General features: G+C 35.9%; 1 protein-coding gene across 2 annotated transcripts in view; it reads left to right on the forward strand.

The window, feature by feature from the left end:
• Positions 1-23,520, forward strand: part of LOC134666612 (uncharacterized) — a 105,432-nt gene that overhangs the window by 27,599 nt on the left and 54,313 nt on the right. For both annotated transcript variants that reach the window (XM_063523828.1, XM_063523829.1), the window contains exon 2: positions 13,158-13,391. In XM_063523828.1, the coding sequence (XP_063379898.1) occupies positions 13,313-13,391 (79 nt within the window). In that variant the 5' untranslated portion in view covers positions 13,158-13,312. The remainder of the gene's footprint in view (positions 1-13,157; positions 13,392-23,520) is intronic.

Here is a 23,520-nt window from a genome sequence, read left to right on the forward strand (position 1 = left end):
CCATATGCCATAATGCTATGGAAGTAACTAAAATATACTAATCGAGCTGTTTTCACATCAGTTAACTGACGGATTTTGCTCACTGCAAAAGCTGCAGAACTCAGTCTACTCGAAAGAGTAGCAATATGGGGACCCCACTGAAGTTTAGAATCTAAAGTTATACCAAGAAAAACTGTACTATCAACTAATTCCAATTCCTCATCCTTCACAATGACACTTGTTTGCACATGCCTTACGTTACTACTAGTGACAAACTGAATACATTTAGTCTTTTTCTCATTTAACAATAAATTATTAACATTGAACCAATTTACTACCTCTGAAATAGCATCGTTTACATCATTGTACGCTTGTTGCTGTCGTTTGACTTTGAAAATAAGTGAGGTGTCGTCTGCAAACAATACTATGTCATGGTGGGTCTTTACAAGGAATGGCAAGTCATTTATGTAGATAAGGAACAGGAAAGGCCCCAATATTGACCCCTGTGGTACACCCATAGAGACCAATGACCCCGGTGATCGCTGTCCACTCACATCGACCCTTTGTATTCTACCATTTAAGTAGGACTTAAGTAAATTCAGTGCCGATCCTCTAACTCCATAATAGTGTAGTTTCCTGATCAATGTTTCATGACAAACGCAGTCGAACGCCTTAGACAAATCACAGAAGACACCTAAAGCATCTCGTGACTCCTCCCAGGCATCGAAAATATGCTTAATTAGCTCAACACCAGCTTCGGTTGTTGAGCGACCCCGTGTGAAACTAAACTGCTTATTATGCATTAAATTATTGCCGTTAAAATGTCGTACTAATTAGGATTGTTCACTTTTTTTAGACCCCCCTTTTTATTTTATTTTCTGAAAATATAGGTTAATTTAAGATACCAATTTGAATGATTTAGTAATTCGTGGCTCGGTTGAATATTTATAATTTATTGAAAATATGAGATACGACTTCTCGTAAATTACATGTCGTCGGCTGATTAGGATAATGCACAAGCAACAACAAGCATTAAAAAAATAGTTGTCATTGTCAATTGATTGTAATGTCACCTGTCGACAATGTCAGTGTCACGTATTTCTATAAATAACAATCGTCTGGAATGGAAAACTCGTTTATTTTGAATCATTAATTTCAAAATACCTACGCTATAAATTTGAGAAAGCTGATTCCAGAAATCTGCCTATGTTATATAATATAACTTAGTTTTATTGGAGTATGTATCCATATAGCATCCAACTCCAACCATAACTTGGCTGAAATCAAGGGAGCAAAAATACAAATGTAAGTTACCTACATCATATATATTTTAACTGATTCGATTTGTAAGAAGATTGGATTCATAAAATCGTTACAAGCGTCCATTGCTAAAGGTAGCTTAGCACCCAGTGGGTGCTTTCTACCGGCTTGTCACCATTGTTTGGATATTGTACTACATACTTATACTACTATATTAGGAACATGCCAATTTTGCTAATTATATCCTATTATTTCAGGTCATCGTGATTCCTATTTAGATACAGCTGTGAGATATGTAACTGCACTTGGGCCCAGAACAAAGTTGAGCATTTTGTATTGAAACCGTCATATTAATTATTAATCGTCGTAATACTTTACGACCGTAAATAATGCCTGGGAACAGAGTAAATAACAAACCATACACTTCTCTTCTGGATGGTCAACAAGAAGCCCTCATTGTCAGATGCTCGTGCAGAACATGATTAACATACATTTAATGTAGTTACTATTTTTTTTGGAAACATATATAACATATTCCCCAAATTAATAAAAAAGTAGGTAAACAAAAACATGTTTTATTATTCACAACTCTTTATTAAGTCTTGTCCACCATGATATCAGCAGCTTGAACTGCAACATGTACCTGGAAATTAGAAATTATATCTTTTTAAAGCAGTTTCAGGCTGAATTTTGAGTATGGCTATGTATTCTTGTATATTCCTTCTTTCTAGTAGGCACCATCTCTGTTTAACGGTTTGCCTTTAGATACTCTGGCTACATTACCACAGAAAATAAATAGATACCACGACCCTACCAATAAAGTGAGCTTTTAAATACTTAATTGTAGTAAATTAATATTAATTTTATACTTACATCGACGTGATTCTCACAGCAATACTGTGTGTAACACGTGAAGTAGGTAGGTATTTCAAGTTTAATTCACGGCACCATCTTTCACGTCGTAGGTCTTCGTGGATTCGAACTATTATTTTTGTGAATCATTCCCACACATAGGAACAAGGTTTTTGATATATTATTAAGCAACGAAATCTACTGTTTAGGTATTAATTATAAATCAAATTGTAACAAACAAGCGCAGCGGTTTAACTGAAAAATTTTGTTATGACAATCGATGACAATGATAACTTTGACAATACGTGAGTGACGGATTTATTTACTATGGTTCGATAACTTTTATTATGCAATGACTTTACATTCAGCCCAGGAGAAGGTCAAACTAAGGTCATAAGGATATTTGTTGAAATATCTTCAATCCTCAATTATTATATCGCAGCAAATGTCGGAAACTGTTTAAAAACCTTATATCTCGAAATGGTTTTCGAAATAGAACATTTGAAAAAAAATGAACAATCCTAATTGTGAAAGAACTAATTTTTCAAAAATCTTGCTGAATGTTGGTAGCACAGATATCGGTCTAAAGTTAGTGGGGTCAGAGCTGCTACCAGATTTAAACAAAGGAGTTATTTTACTATGTTTCATTAAATCAGGAAACTCGCCGCAATCGACACTGTTGTTAAATATAACTACCAAGTCAGGCGCTACAATTTCTACTAAGGATTTGACAGCATGGACAGAGACTCCCCAGAGGTCATTCGTTTTTTTGACATTAATTGATTTAAACGCCTTTATTACATCTGAGGTACAAACATGTTCAAAATGAAGGTCTCTACAACACTCTGGAGCGTTATCTTTTAATAATGTAACAGCAGATGAGGGTGATGAATTTAAATCCTTAGTTGTGGATACTGGTACCTCGGTGAAAAATTTTTCAAATTCAGTAGCTACTTCTAAATTGGAATCTATAATTTTGTTATCAATATTTAGTTTCAGTTCTTTCATTGTGTGTTTCGAGCGACCAGTCTCCACATTAATAACTTTCCAAGTTGCTTTAATAATGTCCGGACTATTTTTAATTTTCTGACTTAGATAACTCCGCTTAGCTATATGACAATCTATTTTAAACTTCTTCGAATATTCCTTGACATGTTCTTTAAATTCATCACTCGTATTAAACCGCCGTTCCTCATACAAAGCATACAGTTCACGTCTCCGTTGATGTAAGTCCGCAGTAGCCCACTCACTAAAAACAGATGCACCACTAACTACGACCGATTTTGAAGTAAATATCGCGTTATAATGTTCCATAAAAGTGTGAAAGAATGAATTATACATACTATTAGGACTCATATCGGAAGACAAAAAGGGTAGCGCCTGAACTAGACTTTGCTTCATTCTTTCCACGCGATCCGAGGTTACTGGTACAAAAGTAATTAATTATTAACGGGTAATTAAAATAATAGTGGCTTCCGGTTTTCCATAAACACGTAGTCCCTGTTTTCCTCTCTGTACCTATAGTACTGCTTCTTACTCTGTACAAACTACAAAATATTTTTACGCAGTTTGATGTACCTCATCAGCTATACTATGCCCCTAACCCCATAATAGTTTGGTCATTAAAAATTGACAATTTGTAATAACTTGGTTAAACAGAACATAGGTCACGGTATTAAACTTTTACTATATTTCAAAAATTTCGACTCAGACCACTAACTAAATTTAAAAGTAGTATTATATCCGGCAGAAAGCATGAAATTTCTCTCTGGTTCTATTATTTTTCGCTCCCTTCTCCCACTTTTGCGTCTCCAAATAAACATATTAGGTATAAATGTCAAGTTTGCACCTCGAGACATTTCTTCAGTTATATGTTTACCTATACTTATGTAACAATAATAGCAAAATAATCATTACGATTAGAATTCAGTACTGCACTTAATTATGACTTCAAAGTTACACTAGAAAGGGAATTCAAAATGTAAAATAGCATTTAACGTAATGAAGCTTAGCGACCCTCTCTCTTTATAATAATTGCCCTTAATAGCAGCGTTTGTGGTGTTTGAGCACGCAGCAGTGATTGTCAAGACTCAGAATATTATATACGTAACCATCCATGACTTACATAATGGCTATAAAGACATTGAATGTGACTTGTCTACATTATTAGGTTTTTGATATTTTGCGAAAACTAGTTTAGACTGAAAACATACATAAAAAACTGGTCAAGTGCGAGTCGGATTCGCGTTTCAAGGGTTCCGTACATCACACAATTTTCAAAAAAAATTTTTGTAAGTGTAACGTGACGTGAGTGAAACGCCTTGAAAAACCCGAATGAGTCAATCAAGTTTTCAACACATGTAACATGAAGTTTTCTGGCGTGGTGGCTTATATCTCTGCAAATATGCAAAGTAGCTTCTAGATAGGAAATTAAATGCCGAACAATAGTACAAGTGTCTAAATGCGAAGACTGAAGACCGAGCTCCACGTAGGGCTGAAACTCGGAGCGTCCAATGGGTCGCGCTTCCTACAACTTCCGCAAGTGTTTTAAAAGCGAAGGCCGAAGAGAGATAATACCTACAGGGTGGCCAAAAAATAAGTACATTCCCGTAACCAGGGAGGTATTGGGATTATACCTACCTATTGAGCAACATTTACTATGGGACCCGAAATCGCGAAAAGAAATGTATCCTCCCGTAGAAAACGGACCAGTCAAAACGTATGAAACAGCCAAATTTTTCTTTGCGATTTCGGGGTTGCACGTCGGCAACGGAAATACACTTAGTTTATTTTTTGGCCACCATGTATAGTGCTTTTTAAAACACGTGACAATACCTAGTAACCTAATCAATCAGTACTACAAGTAACATTGCGGCTGTGTGCCAGATACAGCTTAGTCGCATTTTTTATCTTAAGTCCGACTCACGCTTGAAGCTAAAGGCACGTCTCTTCGGGACGCTTCGGGTCTTCGGCCTTATGCGGATTTCGGCCTAGGGCCTTCGCAATAGCTGTCTAGAACTCTAATACATCACGTTTCACTTAAACCATTGCGGCTGTGTCCCTAAAAAACCTAAACCGCTTTTTTGTTCTTAAATCCGACTCACGCTTGACTCTAGATTTCTAATAGGTTTTCCTGTCATCTTTAGGAAAAGGACTATTTTGTGTATTTTTTCTGAGTTTTAGACTTAGTAGTTTCGGAGATAGAGGGGGGGAATGGTCATTTTTTATAATAACTTCTAGAATTTTTATCGTAAATTTATAAAAAAAAATATATTTGAGATTCTCATAATGAGCTCTTTCGTTTGATATGTAACACGACATAGTTTGCAAAACTTTGATTTTTAATATTATGGTTTACCCCCCAAAAGTAGCCCCTATATTTAAAATTCATTTGTTGAAGTTACATATCCGTCTTTGGGTCACGGACTTACATATGTGTACCAAATTTCAACTAAATTGGTCCAGTAGTTTCGGAGCAAATTGGCTGTGACAGACGGACGGACAGACAGACGCACGAGTGATCCTATAAGGGTTCCGTTTTTTCCTTTTGAGGTACGGAACCCTAAAAAGTAGTTTAACTAGTGAAAACGCGTTTTCACTTAGGTGATACGGAAAACTAGTTTTATCTAGGGAAAACTCGTTTTCACTATAAACATTTACGGTAAAGTAAAGCCTTTACGGTAATAAATACCTTTTTTATAAATATTCATATTATTTCATTATTGACATAAAAAACCTCTTTCGAATCAAATGTACCTACTTAAGAAAAAATTACTTAGTAAAATATATATATATGTTTAATTTTAATGCCACTTACCTAATTAATGCCTGGACTACTCTTATTTTAATGTTTTAGTACATGAGAAAGAACTAGGCACAATACTCGTCAAGATTAATGCTTAATTATACAATGTACTTATTGGTTGTTTAGTATATTAACTAAAATTATACGTTATGTCAATATATAATTAACTCCATACAGGCAAAAACCATATATAATATTTAAAACTTTCGCGATATACCAGTCTATAAATGTGAGTTAATAACAATATAACCAAGCGAAGACATGCAAATCTTCAACCTGACTCTTTATTAAGAAGCTACATATTATAATGTACGGAACAAGACGACTTTCATTATTACGTCGTTACAGTGAGCCCCTTGGAGCTCGTCTCTGTCAAGCGATTATGCCTTAATTGAATTTTGTATGCGTGAACATTTGGTTTCATGCGTACCATGTTTTTGGATGTTAAGTGTCATTATGTAGCTTTATTTTGTAGGTATATATTTTTACTCAAATTCTCATAAATAACTAATATCATTTTAGTTTTTTTCTTTCGTGAACGTTTTGTAACAAACTGATCATTCAATTAACATTTACAAATAATTTGTTGGCGAGGGTAAGCTATGTGGGGTATTATCTATATAATGGGGTGCCTTTTGACAACCACATATACTCTATATAACTCTCGCAATAAAACATTAATAATTAAAGCTACTGGTCGACAAGATTTCCAATTGTTAAAAGGTTTTAGGCGTACCTAAATAAAATTCACTTTATACCTACTTTTATACAGGACTCTGCTATATTTGGTCCGTAAACAACAGACATGTACAAACATTCTTCGAACTAAACGGCGCACATTCCGTCGTAGAACAATTTCGCTTCAAACTGCAGAGGAACGGCCAATGCCGTAACTGCAGACAATTACCGAGAAAAATCCACAACAATAACTGCATTTAAGGCAAAGATATTGCCGCCATAAATTCACTTAGTGCGGCCGGATCGTAAAGTTTTTACATCAGCTCAACTTACCGTGTTATAATGCAAATGAGTTTTGTAACTTGGCGGTCGTCGTCTTAAATCTTCACCAGTTTCGTGGCTAGACGTGACAGGTTTAATCTTATGGAGTCCCAGCAGTTAATAGGTTCGCGGTTGTCCAGTTAACAAGAGTTTCAAGCTTTTGAGATGGCTGCTTTTGACAGTATTCGTAGACTTAATAAGGGTGAAGGCAATAACTATTAACCCGCCAATCTTAACTGAGTGTAAAATCGATTAATAACTGTTGTATGTACTTAGATTATAATGTGTTGATGCATTACGGTATAAAATGCTATGAAATGCTACAATAGGTTGAATTTCAGTCAACTAAAAAAAATAGTGTTCATAAAGCAAATTACATTGAATGTATTAATACTTACTGTCAAATACCCTGAAATTTGGTATGTAAAGTAACAGAGAACCGGGTAAAATAATTATAAAATATACAAAAATGTCGTAAAAATAACAATATACCTGTAATAAAATAAATATTTTTTGTAGAAAATTACCTTTAGATTGTAATCAAATTAGGACAGCGCGCAGTGCCCTGATATTGGAGTGAAATTTTTCGGACACGTAGTTTGTACAGAGTGCACCAAGAGTGCTCACCTAAAAGGATGTCACAAAACAATAAACTTTCCGGTAATACTCGTACAACGCGTAGTTGGAACTGTTTGCAGACGCACCATAAAATATTTTATGTCCAGATACAAAAGTTTATTTTATGGTCTGTTTATATGACACCAAAATGAGAAATGTACGCTTTGGCTTGAGGAATGTGGGATGCTCTAGATTTTGTAGGTATCTGTGAGTGTGACATTAAATAAGCGACTGAACTAGATATAAAACCACGGAGTTATAATGAATTAAGACTATGTCATTTGTCGAAATTACTTTCACGTTTTATAACATTAGGTAGTGTGAATGACATTTAGGCAGAGCATTGAACTCGAATTAAACTAGTAAAGAACCCCAATACTTTGTTATTTAGTACAAAATCAGTCGAAACTTTGAAAGGGACTCGGAAACAGTTGTAGTACCCCTAGAGACTTTTGTTCAGGACTCTGAAATCTATAACATATCAAAATAACAAGATATTTAACTGAAACCACATTTTCCATACTTTAGGTACGGGGTCCTTTTCAACTGACATTCATTTAAGCAAAGATTCTTACGTTGAAATTTTTACATTAATAAATTGCGAATTTTACAATGACAACTTAATTTTATCATATACCATCAAAGTATTTTTTTTTAAGGGGGAGGCCTATGTTCAGCAGTGGACGTCTTATGGCTGAGATGATGATGATGATGATGATCAAAGTATTTTTTTAAAATCGCTGCTGCTGCTGACGTAAACAATTTGTACATTATTTACTATAATTGTGTACAAGTTTTTATTCAACTTGCACTTCGTTTGTAGGTTCCCTTCAATGCTTGTATTTTATTAATACATAAGCAAAATTTTGGGATGTTTGACCAAGACCGGTGACAACGACATATAATAATATGATGATTGATGACAGAGCTAAATGATGATTGATACTGAAGGTGGCCATAGAAAAAAGGTGATAAAACAAAGCGACGTAGTTCAGTTTGGATTTATTACAATCGTACCTATACATACCTATGACTGAAGAAAATTATAGTTGCCAAAAATTAAAACAAAAATGCTTTCATATAAACTTATTAGGGTGCATTGGGGTAAATGCGAAGGCGGGGTAATTTCGAAACTGGCAAATATCTACTAAACTAGAAACACTTTCTACTGTAACTAGCAACAGTAGGTACGCAAGATGCCATGTAAGCGTTGCAGCGGTGTAAGTGTTGCTAATGTATGAACTGTTTCTAGTTTAGTAGATATTTGCCAGTTTCGGAATTATCCCGCCTTCGCATTTACACCCTGCATTGCACCCTGCATTGGGGTAAATGCGAAAGCGGGTGCGAAGACCATACTTTAAAAAATTGTGCCAAACATTAACATTACATCTTGCTGTTAAATTAGGCTTAGGTGAGTCAGGCATCACGGTCAAAAACAAAATCTTATTTTCCTGCATTAACTTTCAAAGTAAATTGAAGAAAAGATTGCAAGGAAAAATAATGATAGGATTTCGTTCCTCCTTTGAGTAATCACAAGCTCCAGTTCTTTATTTCTTTTCTGTCCTTATTTTTATTACTTCATTAAGATTATCCAAATTGGTAACATAGAAGCCTGCGCTTTTTATTACGGGGTTACGCGTTTGAACAATGAATGTTTAGTTTTAGTTTCATTATTTCGATAAGATAAGAATATATTAAATTATTATAAGTTAAGATCCTGTTAAGATCGAAAGAGCTCGTGGTTCTGAATAGAAATAACACATTTTTTTTCAAATGTACTAAAACCGCTTGTCATAATTTATTTTAATAATAAGCTAATAAACAAAAAAATATAGTAGATTGTACAACAAGGGCATAAAGTGACTCATTTTTACCCGAGGCAAAATAGTAGACGAGGGTAAAAATGGACATTTATGCCCTTGTTGTACACTCTGCTTTTCACTTCAATTGCGAGGAAAATAATTATATTTTTCACGGCAATTTACACCACGAAATTGTCGTAAAGCGAAAGAACATAATACATAACCAATTCCCGCCAACTAACTTTTTAATTTTCAACATGTGATCAGAGTTTCAGACACTTGGTTTTCTGCCAAATCAAACATTTCGGAGCATCTTTGAACGATAATCGACTCCTATTTTATGTGATTTACTAAATTTAATGACAGAAAATACGAATTTCTAATAAATTGTAGCAAAAATAAAATAATATATAACAAGTTTTGTCATCTACACAATTTTATTGCTCAGTAAAATTGTGCAATATGTTTTAACTGTTTGGCTGTTGAGACCGATTACCTTGGTCTTAGAAGAAAATTTTACTTTTATGCTCTAGAGCATTAAATGCGATTTTAAGTCGTCTACGCACGACATAAAGGTGCACTTTTTGAGCATGAGAAGTGAAAATATATTTTTTTGGGACATCTTTCATAGATCAACCTAGCCCTTAACTAAGCAAAACTTATACTGTGGTTACTAGGCGACGTCATAATTATACATCCTTATATACATAGAAAACACCCGTGAGTCAGGATTTACCTTCCGAAATTCGAACACAGGACCTTATCGGCTTCACAGGCATGGTCACTTAAAGTGACATTCCATTTCCAACTGCAGCTGCAATACTGTTCATTTTACTATGGAAATTGACAATGACAGCGACGCGTTTCCATAGTAAAATGAACAGTATTGCAGCTGCAGTTGGAAATGGAATGTCACTCTTACACTACCCACTAGACAAGTAGTGTAATATTTTTTTGTAATTTAAATAGTAAGTAGTAAAACACTTTATTGTACAAAAAACAAAACAAAACAGGAAAAATAACATTCGTCATTAGTACAAAGGCGAACTTATCCCTTTAAATGTTTATTTATTTATTTTGTAGCCATGATTTTCATAATATATTATTTGTGCACCGAGTTTAAATTTATAAAATTTAAGACAGAAAACGAAATACAAGTTTAAGAGTAGGCAACAACAGGCGGTCTATCCCAAATTATTATTGTGATTTATGTATTTGTTACGGGTAATGTTAGAAGGTTAATTAAACTCAAGTTTACCCTTGTTTGCACTAATGCTTGGAATTATATTTTCAAAGCAGATCTTAGGGTATTTTAAAATGCAACCGAGGATTCACTAATTTAAAAAAGAGGATTGGTTACGTGAGAATACGAGTATTGCTAAGTCCTATTCAATTGTTGCAGAAATATATGTATATTTACCCTTTGTGAATCTTAATTCGCCACAAACAAAGCGTAGTACAAATAAATATTATAACAGCAAGCAAAAGGTGCACAACCGCTTCAGTTAAGTAGGTGACACGCTAAAGAATAGAGACGGGTACACGACAAACAGTAGCAACAGCCGCGGCGGGCATAAAACGTCCGTTCACAATACAATTTCTGTGTCGAAAGCCTTTGCACAATACTTCTGTGTCGGACGTCGTCCCACAATACGTGTCGTCCCTTTCAGGTCAGTTCCAGTAACGTACTCAAACAAATTATGCCGCTTTTATAGCTACACGTGCAGCTAAAATGTAGCTAACGGATACATAGTTGGATTTTGAATGAAGTATCTCAGAGGTTGAATACGGAATGGGAAATTTACAATAACGAAATAGAATATGTACTAATAAGTAATATATTGGGAAGCATATGAAAAGCTCTTTGATGTGGTTACAATGTTCATGTTTGCATTTGTAAAATCATTTTTGTTATTTCATATTACGGAGCCACGCTGTTACATCGTCGCCCAAATTTAATGTTTAATTTGTCTTTGGTTTTTATTTGTAGTTTCTTTGTATTGTATTTTATATTGTAGTTTCACAGTTCCTTGGTTTTACTGTAATGCTGTGTTACTTATTTGACTAATAAATAATAAATATTTTAAGCCAATCTTATGGTAGTTTCTTATAGTTTATGACTTAATCCTAAGTACAATTCTGTCATATTGCCATTTCTTAATATTTATACCAGGAAGACTTATAGAATGCCGTTCTTACTGTAATTTAATTTAACCGCAAGCCTTCTACTGCGCTACCTCGATAGCATTTACTCGTATACTGAGATCTTACTTCAAAGTGTATTTTTTACAATCTGAGATTAGTATACATTTAATTTTAGGATGAGTATTTAATGGCGTTTTGTGTAATGTTTTGATATTTTACCTAATATGTAATAATCCTCTTCTTCCTCGATCTCTCATTGCTGAGGATCGCGACCATTTGTATGCTACGGCTCCACAGTGTGCGATCATAGGCTATATGGGTCAGGCAATGCATGTTGCCGCCAACCACCTTCTTCACAGCATCAGTTCATCTCATGCGTGGTGGGTGCGTGGGTGGGGGAATAAGTAATAATATGTAGTTTTGATATAATAGTTCTAACACAACACATTTTCTTTATTTACTGGGTACATACCGTACTACTAGTATTGTACGTACAACAAATATTATTACACGATATACAGATTACAAAAATTTAAACCCAAATTAAATTAAATCCTAATCTAACTAACAAGCAGAAAATCAGAGGCAAAGGAGACCATCACGCTCGCTGCGTTTCCACGTTGAACAGCGATAGACAACGTTTGCGTAAGGCACTGGTCCCACCGCGAGCTGGTAAGCTATGAGCTATCGGCTATAAACACGAACAAAAGATAAGCACTCCCGTGTAAATAAAAGAGACACGGCGATATTTATAGTTACTCGCCCAGCGGTGAGCTATAAATATCGCCGTGTCTCTTTTATTTACACGGGAGTGCTTATCTTTTGTTCGTGTTTATAGCCGATAGCTCATAGCTTACTAGCTCGCAGTGGGACCAGTGCCTAAGGAACGACCCGAAGCGAGGATCATGACCACTCTCTCGCACACGTCTGCCCACTTCCCAAATCCCAGATCTTGGCCTCAGTACACCAATAGCCAGTGGTTTCCACGGCAAGAGGGACAAAATAAGTACCTAGTTCGTCAGCGCTGCATACTTTTATTACATCTTGATATAATATAATTGGAAGTGCTAATTACGACAAATTTATTTGTAGCCTGTAATCACGTTATTTTCAGTAGTAGGCACCTTCATAAGTACCTACGCATTTTACTTCCAATGGGTCACGGCGTAACAGCACACGCAACACAGTAAGATGGATAAATATTATTATGGATTGCGTGGAGAGTTGGGTTAGGAATGGGGAGAGAAGGGATGCCAGGGGGGTGATATGGTTTTTACAGGCCACAGCTAAGTATTTTACGTCCGTTTTGCCACCTTCATTTTATAAAATTAAATTAAATTTTTTCGCGATGGATGGAGGGGTACCATCGCGAAAGGTCGCGAAATTCACGACAACGTTCCAAGACCTTGCCCGAAAACGCGCAAAGAGGCACAATCCACCTGATGATGCCGACATGGCTCCCAGCTTCAGCTGCCACAAGTGCGGTCGCAAATGCCGGTCCCGCATTGGCTTATACAGCCACGAGAGACGTTGTTCCTCGCTTACAGACGCTGCATAAATCATCTGTCAAGATGTTGAAGGCCTGAATAATTTTATAAAAATTATTATTCAAACACTATAGTTTGAAAAACAAAACTTCTAAACATTCCAGCGTGTTAGTTTGTATATACCTAACCAATTTGTTTCTTTTTTTTCAGATGTGACCGCATAGACTTCTGGTCTAACAAAGAAAGATGTCGACGAAAAAATCGATAGTACCCAGAACAATGGAAAGAATGAGTGTACACTGAATTGGACAAGAAAAAAGTAAAAATGTCGGTTCGAGCTAGCGTGGGTTAAGCAAAAGGAAAAAATGGCCTTCCAAGGTTTTGCCGGCGAGGTGATTGGCTTTTTCCTGGCTGTGGCGTTCTGCATCATATGCCCTGAATATGGTAAGTTAATTCAATCCCTGATTTTGTAATAGGTGAGGGTGAGCTCTGGATAAGTGGTCCAGAACCCCCAAGATCTACCTACTTAAAAATTCAAAAATGCTTACGGCTAACTACGAGCATAGATAGGGTCGTGGTTTCTGCCACTATGGAGTGAGAATAGATATCCAAATATTTAAAATAGGACGCCAGGATACTATACTCATCAAACGTATGACATATCCAAATGAAAATACAAATTTATTTACTAAACACTTTTATTCTCTTTGCATCACAATAGGACCTGCTACGGCCTCGAGACTTAACATTTAAATTACGTACCATAACTATTACTAATTGAATTTAACTTAAGTACATCTCAGGCATATTTGGGCCTGTAATACACACAAAATCCTACATAGGAATTGCAGGTTTCATATTAATAATAGAATTTACCATGTAGAAAGTTCACGTTAAAAAGAAATTCAGACTTAAATATTGTTTATCCTTTCCAGCAAAGGAACACAGTCATTAATGTAAATATAAGTTTTTAACTCACAGTTTTATCGAATGAACACTTCACCTCGAGTCCAAAAATTAAGTAGAGAAGACGGCTTCCCCTCTAGCATGGTGCGACACCACCCTAGATCTTCCAAAAGCCATAGGGCCAATAAGGGACCAAGAAGGCAAACCAAGGGCCAAGCCAAGGCAAGAAGTAGGCCTAGCCAAAGGACAGGCCTAGCCAAAAGGCAGGCCTAGCCAAAGGAACCCTAGAAACAAAGAGAATGTTCTAGGTTTTAGAGAGGTTATGTTATAAAAAGTTATATTTATATTTAATTGGGACAACGCGCGATTTAGCTTGCGGAAATAAGAGATTAAAAAAAAATCCTTACCGGTTTCTAAGCCGAGTCCCTTATATTAGACACCAGACGTGGCGACGTATGCGCACGCGGTGAAACAAAATGATGTCTCATCTTTGTCAAGGGATTGCTGGAAAATCACACCAAAACACGACATTAGCTAATTGCAATTGACAATAAACAACTTCGCCTTTCCTTCCGTATATTTAGAAAGTGTGGACAACTCACCAAGTTGGTTTGAAAGAGGTGAAAAGGTTATGCCGCCATTACCGGCGCATAGGAAGCTAGGTTAATCATATTTTGGGCCAAGCTGGAACAAAATATATCAACGATTAAAACATTGAACACCGAATTTAACCGAGTTTTAGGAAATACAATCTTTAAATAAAATACATACCCCATGAATTAATTGCCGACCTGATGTCGAAATTACGTCTTACATCTTGTCACGGAATATCCCAGTGATCAAGCGAAAAATCAAATGGCAAAAGCCACAGACAAAGTGGTGAATGGAAAACCTCCCATTCAATGACATCGCAACTGACCGGATCCAATTTACAGAAAACCGAAGTCACCAAAAATAAAAAGAATTACTAATTTCGAAAGCTAAAAATAAGGACATTATTTATAACTACGAATTGCAAAATATAAAAGAACACATACTAAATGTTTATTCATAAATACTCTTTATGTATGACTGATTGTTTGTGCCAAACCACAGACAACAAACCAACTGTCATTGACGGACGTCAATGTTTATGACGACAGAAAACAACACTGTTTCAACCCGTTTTACCAAGTTAAAGCCATTTATATGTAGTATAACCATGTACAAATGTACTTCCCTGGTGAAATGTGTGATCTCCAAAGAAAACAAAGTATTTATGTCCCAGCACAATGCAGGAACGAAAAATGGATGCGCTAAATGCGACGATTCATAGATGATTGATGACCTACCATTCCGGTAAGTTTTATCCTCTAAATATAGCCAAAAGCGTATATGTGAAGATTAAAAACAACATTACTGGTCTCCGACCTTGACCTATCTACTCTAATACCCGTGTAGAACGTATATCAACCACCAAATTCTTACCAAACAAACATCTACTTTTCTAACCTATAAAGTGCCTATCTATAATAACATTCAGACGTTTATAACACTGGGTGCCTACCCTAAAGTGTTACAGTTCATCTTTAGTTGGGTTAAAAAAAAATTTTTTTTTTGAAAAAAAAAATTTTTTTTTTTTTAATTTATACGTCTAATATGAAGTTACACCTTAACTTACCAAACTTAACCACGAGAACACAGATAATCCGTAAAGAAAACACCTTATGACAAAAATTATACCTATGACTTGGTGAATGGCCAATTCAACCAAGGAAATCTAACAACTAATTTTGAACCGGATCTACTTATTACTAGTGAATACTTACCTAAATCTAGAAGAGGATGTCAAAGACGGCAACCCGAGAAAAAAAAACTTTCCCTTTATTAAAGAAATTGCCTATCACCGACAAAGGTGGAACTAAGTAAAGAGCTGCATCATCTAGCCAATACACAATTCCTATATCGACAAACAAAAGTTTAGTCACAGTACAGAGTTTATTGAGAACGTAGTCTCGTTTCACGATTTAATAACGTTTTATAGAGTAGTCCCACTTAAGGGTTTATAAGTAAAGTAAGTTTCTGTAGTTTATTCAGATTATTTATTGTTTTATGTCTTTATAAGGACATATCAAAGATTAAGATTGGTCCGTATGCATCCGGTACCAATATATATAGAATCAAATACATGGAACGATTACCCGGTCTGATGAAAACAAGCTTGCGTCAGGCTGCATTCAGTTCAGTAGGTAAGTTCAGTATTTAGTATCATATAGGATATTTCAAATTTAAGTATTGAGCCAACAAGTGAAAAGACGAGTACCGTTATGAAGACGGCTCGGCTTCACCAGGACGTACAATATCTTTTATGTGAAAGTTACCTAGAAGTTTTCCTTCTAAGGATTTCAAAGAGTATACAAGAGGACTTAATTTTTTATGAATGACACACTTGTCATAACGGGGCGCTAATTTAGCTGAGAAATGTTTTGCTGCATTTGACAATGGGAAACATCTTTTATAAACGATTTGTCCTTCTTCTAGTTCTACGTGACGCTTCCTCATGTTGTAATACCTAGCATTACGTTCATGGGAGGCGATCAACGAGTTACGCACTTTTTGAAATATAGTTTTAAGCTCTTTAAGTTTTTCAGAAAAAGCACCACTGGTATCTAATTCGAGCGCGTTTTGATCTATAGGACCTTCACTATTATAAAGAGAACCATCTAGAATCATCTGACGACCATGTGTTAGAAAATACGGTGTATCTTTAGTTACTTCGTGACGAGCTGTATTTAATGCACATTGTATTTCCGATATGTTCTTATCCCAGTTACGGTGATCAGAACGCACGTATGAAGCAATAGTTCTGACAAGTTCACGGTTCACTCGTTCCGTTTGATTCGTCTGAGGATGATATCTAGGGTTATAGAAAATATGAGGGACATTATATTTGGACATTAAGTCTCGAAAGTCTTTTGAAGTAAATTGAACACCATTGTCGCAGAATATATATTTAGGAACCCCATGTATAAGAAATATCCCTTTTTCCATACACTTAACTATAGCTTTCGCAGTTATGTTGCGTAGTGGAAACAAAGTCACATACTTACTGAAATAATCAGCACATACAAAAAGATACTGATTTCTCAAATAAGACGGAGGAAAGGGACCAAGAATATCACAAGATATGGCTTCGCCTGGTGACGATATACGTCGGGGATTACCCATCAAGCCAGGACGAGCTAAATTAACAGGTTTATAAGTTTTACAAATTTCACAAGAATCGACGTATTCTTTCACGTCTTGAAACAACGTAGGCCAATAATATAAGTCCGCTATTTTGGAATGGGTTTTAGCCACGCCAAAATGACCGGCAGTAGGATCATCATGATACTTATTTAAGATTTCATTTCGGTGCTCATAAGGGAGTACCAGCTTCCAGTCAAATTGAGCTGTCAGACGATACTTATTCTTAGAGTAACGGAAAAGTTTATCATTTTCAATTTTAAAGTTGGGAAAGAGAGAAGGTTTTTCAGATACCTTTTTATATATATCAAGATACCAAGGGTCTTGAGTAGTAACAGAATTTATAGAACTGACATGAATACGAGAAAGACAGTCAGGTATGACATGTTCTTTTCCCTTCCGATGAATAATTTCAAAGTTAAATTGACTTAATCTACACGCCCATCGATTTAATCGTCCAGTAGGGTTTTTTAAGTTTTGGAACCATTTTAAACATGCATGATCAGTTATAATATAGCATTTTCTCCCTTCTACATATGCACGAAATTGCTCGAGACCATAAATCACAGCTAAGAGTTCGCGCTCAGTAGCCGAATAGTTCGTCTCTGGTTGGTTAAGTGTACGGCTGCAGTATGCGATCGGATGATCGATCCCATTATAAGACTGAGTCAAGACCGCGCCTACGGCGTAAGAAGATGCATCCGTATGTATATAGAAGCTTTCATTAAAGTTAGGGCATTTAAGAATAGGAGAAGAAACTAAGGCAGATTTAAGTATGTTAAAAGAATCGTTAACTTCATTTGTCCATTCAAATTTTACTTTCTTACTCGTTAAGCGAGATAAGGGACGAGCTATCTTTGCGAAATTATTAATGAAACGACGGTACCAACCGCACATTCCAAGAAAACGTTTAATATCCTTAGCATCTTTAGGCGTAGGAAAATTTAAAATTACATCAATTTTAGATGGATCGGTTCGCAGACCGTATCTATCAACTAAATATCCTAGATATTTCAGTTCACTCCTACAGAAGGATGACTTTTTCATATTAATAGTTAAATTTGCTGATTTTAATTTTTCAAAAACCGCTTTAAGTAATCTTATGTGTTCATCGAAATCGGAAGTACAAATAATTATGTCATCAATATAACAGAAGACTTTGTGATCAAAATGTGAAGTAAAGAGGTTATCCATGAGACGTTGCATAGTCGCAGAAGCGCCTACCAAACCAAAACACATTCTATTATAGTGGAATAACCCTTTTCCTGGTACAGTAAAACTAGTTTTCTCCTTGGAGTCTTCACTAAGAGGAATCTGATGATATGCCGCACTCAAATCAAGAGAGGTAAGGAATTTCGCATCGCGTAAATTATCCAGTATGTATTGAACATGTGGTACGGGATACGCATCAGATTTTGAAACTGCGTTTACTTTTCTACTATCTAAACAAAGTCTTAAGTCTCCGTTAGGTTTTTCCACCATAACGACAGGAGAATTCCATGGGGAATGAGAAGGTTCGACAATTCCTTCTTTCAGCATACGATCTACCTCTTTAGCTAGTGCAGCTTGTTTAAAAGGACTAAGTCGATAATATTTTTGTTTTATCGGAGGAGTATCTCCGGTATTTATAACATGTTCAATTAAGTGAGTCTTTCCCAAACCAACCTTATCAGTATCAATTTGATCAAAAAGAGATTTAGTAGTCTCTAGTCGAGACTTTTGTTCAGAGGATAAAGAGTCATAAGTAGTAAGTCCTGTCTCTGACGGTAAAGCGTCAAGACTAGCAATATAATGAGAATCAGTTTTTTCTATATCAGTAATGAGGCCTGGAGCTAATCCATAGGCTCTCCAAAAGTTTAAACCAAGTACCATTGGAGTGGCAATCTCCGGTTGAATATTAAAGTGTATAAGTTTAACTTGACCTTTATAATTTACTGGTAACACCATATATTCAGTAGATACGATTCGATGATCGTCAGCTACGTTCACCATAACAGGTTTCGTATGTTTTTGAATAGGAATCCCACCTGTGGCGAATACTAAATGGCTGTTGTGGCCCAGGAAACTAACACTGGCACCACAATCTAACAATGCCTTGAAATTCAAGTTAAGTATATTCAATAGCGCATATACCCTATTGTCTCCCTTTGGAGGATTAAAGAAAATCGTCTTTTCTGCGCGATAGGGAGCAGAAGGTCGACATTTATTATTAACAGAAAAGACCTTATTTAGTTTTTTGTCTTGGAGTTACATTTAACACATTCGGGAGTTTTCACCCCTTTTTCTCCACATTTAAAGCAAACGATATCTCTAGAGCTCTTGCACTCTTTAGTGTTATGGTTGGACCTACCACATCTAAAACATTTTAGTTGAGAAGAGCTTTGTGCTGCCGCAGCAACAAAGTTTCTGGAAGAATTAGGAAAACGAGACTGGAAGGACCTATTCCTAGGTTCAACGTTCTTTGGTGGATGTTCTGATGAAGAATTATTTGACTGGTTTGATAAAACCGGTTCACGAAATTGTTTAGCCTTAACCTGAGCTAGTTCTATGCGTTTACACAACGACTTCAACTGCTCAATCGATCCTATGTCATGTAAAGCTAAATCTTTGGAATACTCCGGACGAATGTTTCTCATCATAGTATCCAGCTTTTCTTGTTCAGGAACCTCTTTTGCAAGACGCTCATACATTCCTAGAATGGTCGATACGAAATAAACAATAGTTTCAGACTTGGCTTGAGTCCTAGCCCGTATTTCCTGTAACAACTGATGATCCAAATCAGGTATATCAAATTCATCTTGTAAAGCCGCGGTGACTTCTTTATAAGTAGTAAGTTTCGTACGTTGCGACCGGAACCACGACAACGCAGGACCTTCGAGAATCTCAGGAAAACCTCTATATATTCGGCTTTCGGAAATTCTTCTAGCATCTCGCAACTCTTCGAGGCGAGACAGGAAAGTACGAACACAAGTGTCACCTTTAAATTTCAAATTTAAAGAATTTATATTAAAAGTCTTATCCGTTTTGTAAATAATCTCCCTAACAATACGAGATTCGTTAGGAGATTGAAAGTCATCATCCGAACCAGACGACGCAGAAGAGCCTTGCTCATTTAACCGATCCAATAAAGAGGTAATTAACGTTTTCAACAGAAGTACCGCTTCGGTCTCCTGGGGCAACCGTGAAATACGACACAATAGATATTTGCAACGCGAGGATAGCCTGTCGATCGCCGCTGCTGATAATTCTCCTTTTGCTTCTAACTCTATCTCCTCTACCTTATGCTGACAGAGTTCTAATTCGGAAGCTTCATTACTTATTACCAAGTCCTGGAACTTTAGACTACCCTTTTTGGCTAAATCTGCAGTCTGTTTTAACGCTTGACACAGACTGGATCTACGTGATATGGGATTAACCGGAAGTCTGCGAATCGCTAATTCATGTGACATTTCGTCTTTATGTAAATGGGTGATTTTACAACCAGCTTTTATGAAATCCATTTTTCGAGATTGATATGTAATATCAGAAGTAAGTCAGTATAGAGTTATAATATTTTAAAGATAAGTTAAAATTTTATTAGATTTTAACCCTTTTAAAGTATTTTAAAATATTGAGAAAATCTCTTTAAGTATAGCTAATTATTTAGCGTATAAAGTATAGCTTTATTTATAAGTTGGTTAAATTTATAAGTTTAACCTCCAACACAAACAACACTTTCAAACAACAACTTGCAATTCCCTTTACATATAAAAAACCTTAATACTAAAATATTTCTAAAATGTTTCACTTGGAAATGTCATACTCCATAGGCCCCACGTTGGGCGCCACTGTAATAGGTGAGGGTGAGCTCTGGATAAGTGGTCCAGAACCCCCAAGATCTACCTACTTAAAAATTCAAAAATGCTTACGGCTAACTACGAGCATAGATAGGGTCGTGGTTTCTGCCACTATGGAGTGAGAATAGATATCCAAATATTTAAAATAGGACGCCAGGATACTATACTCATCAAACGTATGACATATCCAAATGAAAATACAAATTTATTTACTAAACACTTTTATTCTCTTTGCATCACAATAGGACCTGCTACGGCCTCGAGACTTAACATTTAAATTACGTACCATAACTATTACTAATTGAATTTAACTTAAGTACATCTCAGGCATATTTGGGCCTGTAATACACACAAAATCCTACATAGGAATTGCAGGTTTCATATTAATAATAGAATTTACCATGTAGAAAGTTCACGTTAAAAAGAAATTCAGACTTAAATATTGTTTATCCTTTCCAGCAAAGGAACACAGTCATTAATGTAAATATAAGTTTTTAACTCACAGTTTTATCGAATGAACACTTCACCTCGAGTCCAAAAATTAAGTAGAGAAGACGGCTTCCCCTCTAGCATGGTGCGACACCACCCTAGATCTTCCAAAAGCCATAGGGCCAATAAGGGACCAAGAAGGCAAACCAAGGGCCAAGCCAAGGCAAGAAGTAGGCCTAGCCAAAGGACAGGCCTAGCCAAAAGGCAGGCCTAGCCAAAGGAACCCTAGAAACAAAGAGAATGTTCTAGGTTTTAGAGAGGTTATGTTATAAAAAGTTATATTTATATTTAATTGGGACAACGCGCGATTTAGCTTGCGGAAATAAGAGATTAAAAAAAAATCCTTACCGGTTTCTAAGCCGAGTCCCTTATATTAGACACCAGACGTGGCGACGTATGCGCACGCGGTGAAACAAAATGATGTCTCATCTTTGTCAAGGGATTGCTGGAAAATCACACCAAAACACGACATTAGCTAATTGCAATTGACAATAAACAACTTCGCCTTTCCTTCCGTATATTTAGAAAGTGTGGACAACTCACCAAGTTGGTTTGAAAGAGGTGAAAAGGTTATGCCGCCATTACCGGCGCATAGGAAGCTAGGTTAATCATATTTTGGGCCAAGCTGGAACAAAATATATCAACGATTAAAACATTGAACACCGAATTTAACCGAGTTTTAGGAAATACAATCTTTAAATAAAATACATACCCCATGAATTAATTGCCGACCTGATGTCGAAATTACGTCTTACATCTTGTCACGGAATATCCCAGTGATCAAGCGAAAAATCAAATGGCAAAAGCCACAGACAAAGTGGTGAATGGAAAACCTCCCATTCAATGACATCGCAACTGACCGGATCCAATTTACAGAAAACCGAAGTCACCAAAAATAAAAAGAATTACTAATTTCGAAAGCTAAAAATAAGGACATTATTTATAACTACGAATTGCAAAATATAAAAGAACACATACTAAATGTTTATTCATAAATACTCTTTATGTATGACTGATTGTTTGTGCCAAACCACAGACAACAAACCAACTGTCATTGACGGACGTCAATGTTTATGACGACAGAAAACAACACTGTTTCAACCCGTTTTACCAAGTTAAAGCCATTTATATGTAGTATAACCATGTACAAATGTACTTCCCTGGTGAAATGTGTGATCTCCAAAGAAAACAAAGTATTTATGTCCCAGCACAATGCAGGAACGAAAAATGGATGCGCTAAATGCGACGATTCATAGATGATTGATGACCTACCATTCCGGTAAGTTTTATCCTCTAAATATAGCCAAAAGCGTATATGTGAAGATTAAAAACAACATTACTGGTCTCCGACCTTGACCTATCTACTCTAATACCCGTGTAGAACGTATATCAACCACCAAATTCTTACCAAACAAACATCTACTTTTCTAACCTATAAAGTGCCTATCTATAATAACATTCAGACGTTTATAACACTGGGTGCCTACCCTAAAGTGTTACAATTTTTTTGTAAATATTATGTAAATTAATTATTTAATAAGTGAATACATATTCGGATACATGGAGTCCAACCAGTTGTGCACAGATCCGCCACTTTGCGATGCTTTTCACCTCTTAGTTACGACAAGTCAGCCTACGTCTTCTACTTGAGAAAATCCATTTTGTGTAAGAAAACGATCTTTCAACCTCCACTGACGTAAGGGCTAAAAAAAGCATTTTATTGTAAAGTTGTAGCGTATTTTATTGATATTCTCCTTGATTTCAACTTCTTTATTTTGTAAGTTATTGATATTTTTTGTTGTAAGATATCCTGGATTTTTTGATAACACTATTTTTAGGTTTTGATAAACAAGTTTACCTTTGTGGTGCAGTCTCAGTAATGAAAGTGACTTTTCAATTTTAAATACGATCTCCATAGACTCTTTTAGAAAACGTATATCATCACTAAGTAATCTTTTAAGTGCTACCTAAATGCCACGAGCTACCGATGTGTGGCCTACTAACGGCACGATTCGGGAAATGAATTAGATATTCACTAGATATGAAATAGTAAAGATATGTGACGTTCCACAGAAAAAGGTACCTTATGGCGACCGCAATAATATTGGAGCAGCGTT

This window comes from Cydia fagiglandana, chromosome 8, assembly GCF_963556715.1.
Source record: "Cydia fagiglandana chromosome 8, ilCydFagi1.1, whole genome shotgun sequence".
Classification (NCBI taxonomy): domain Eukaryota; kingdom Metazoa; phylum Arthropoda; class Insecta; order Lepidoptera; family Tortricidae; genus Cydia; species Cydia fagiglandana.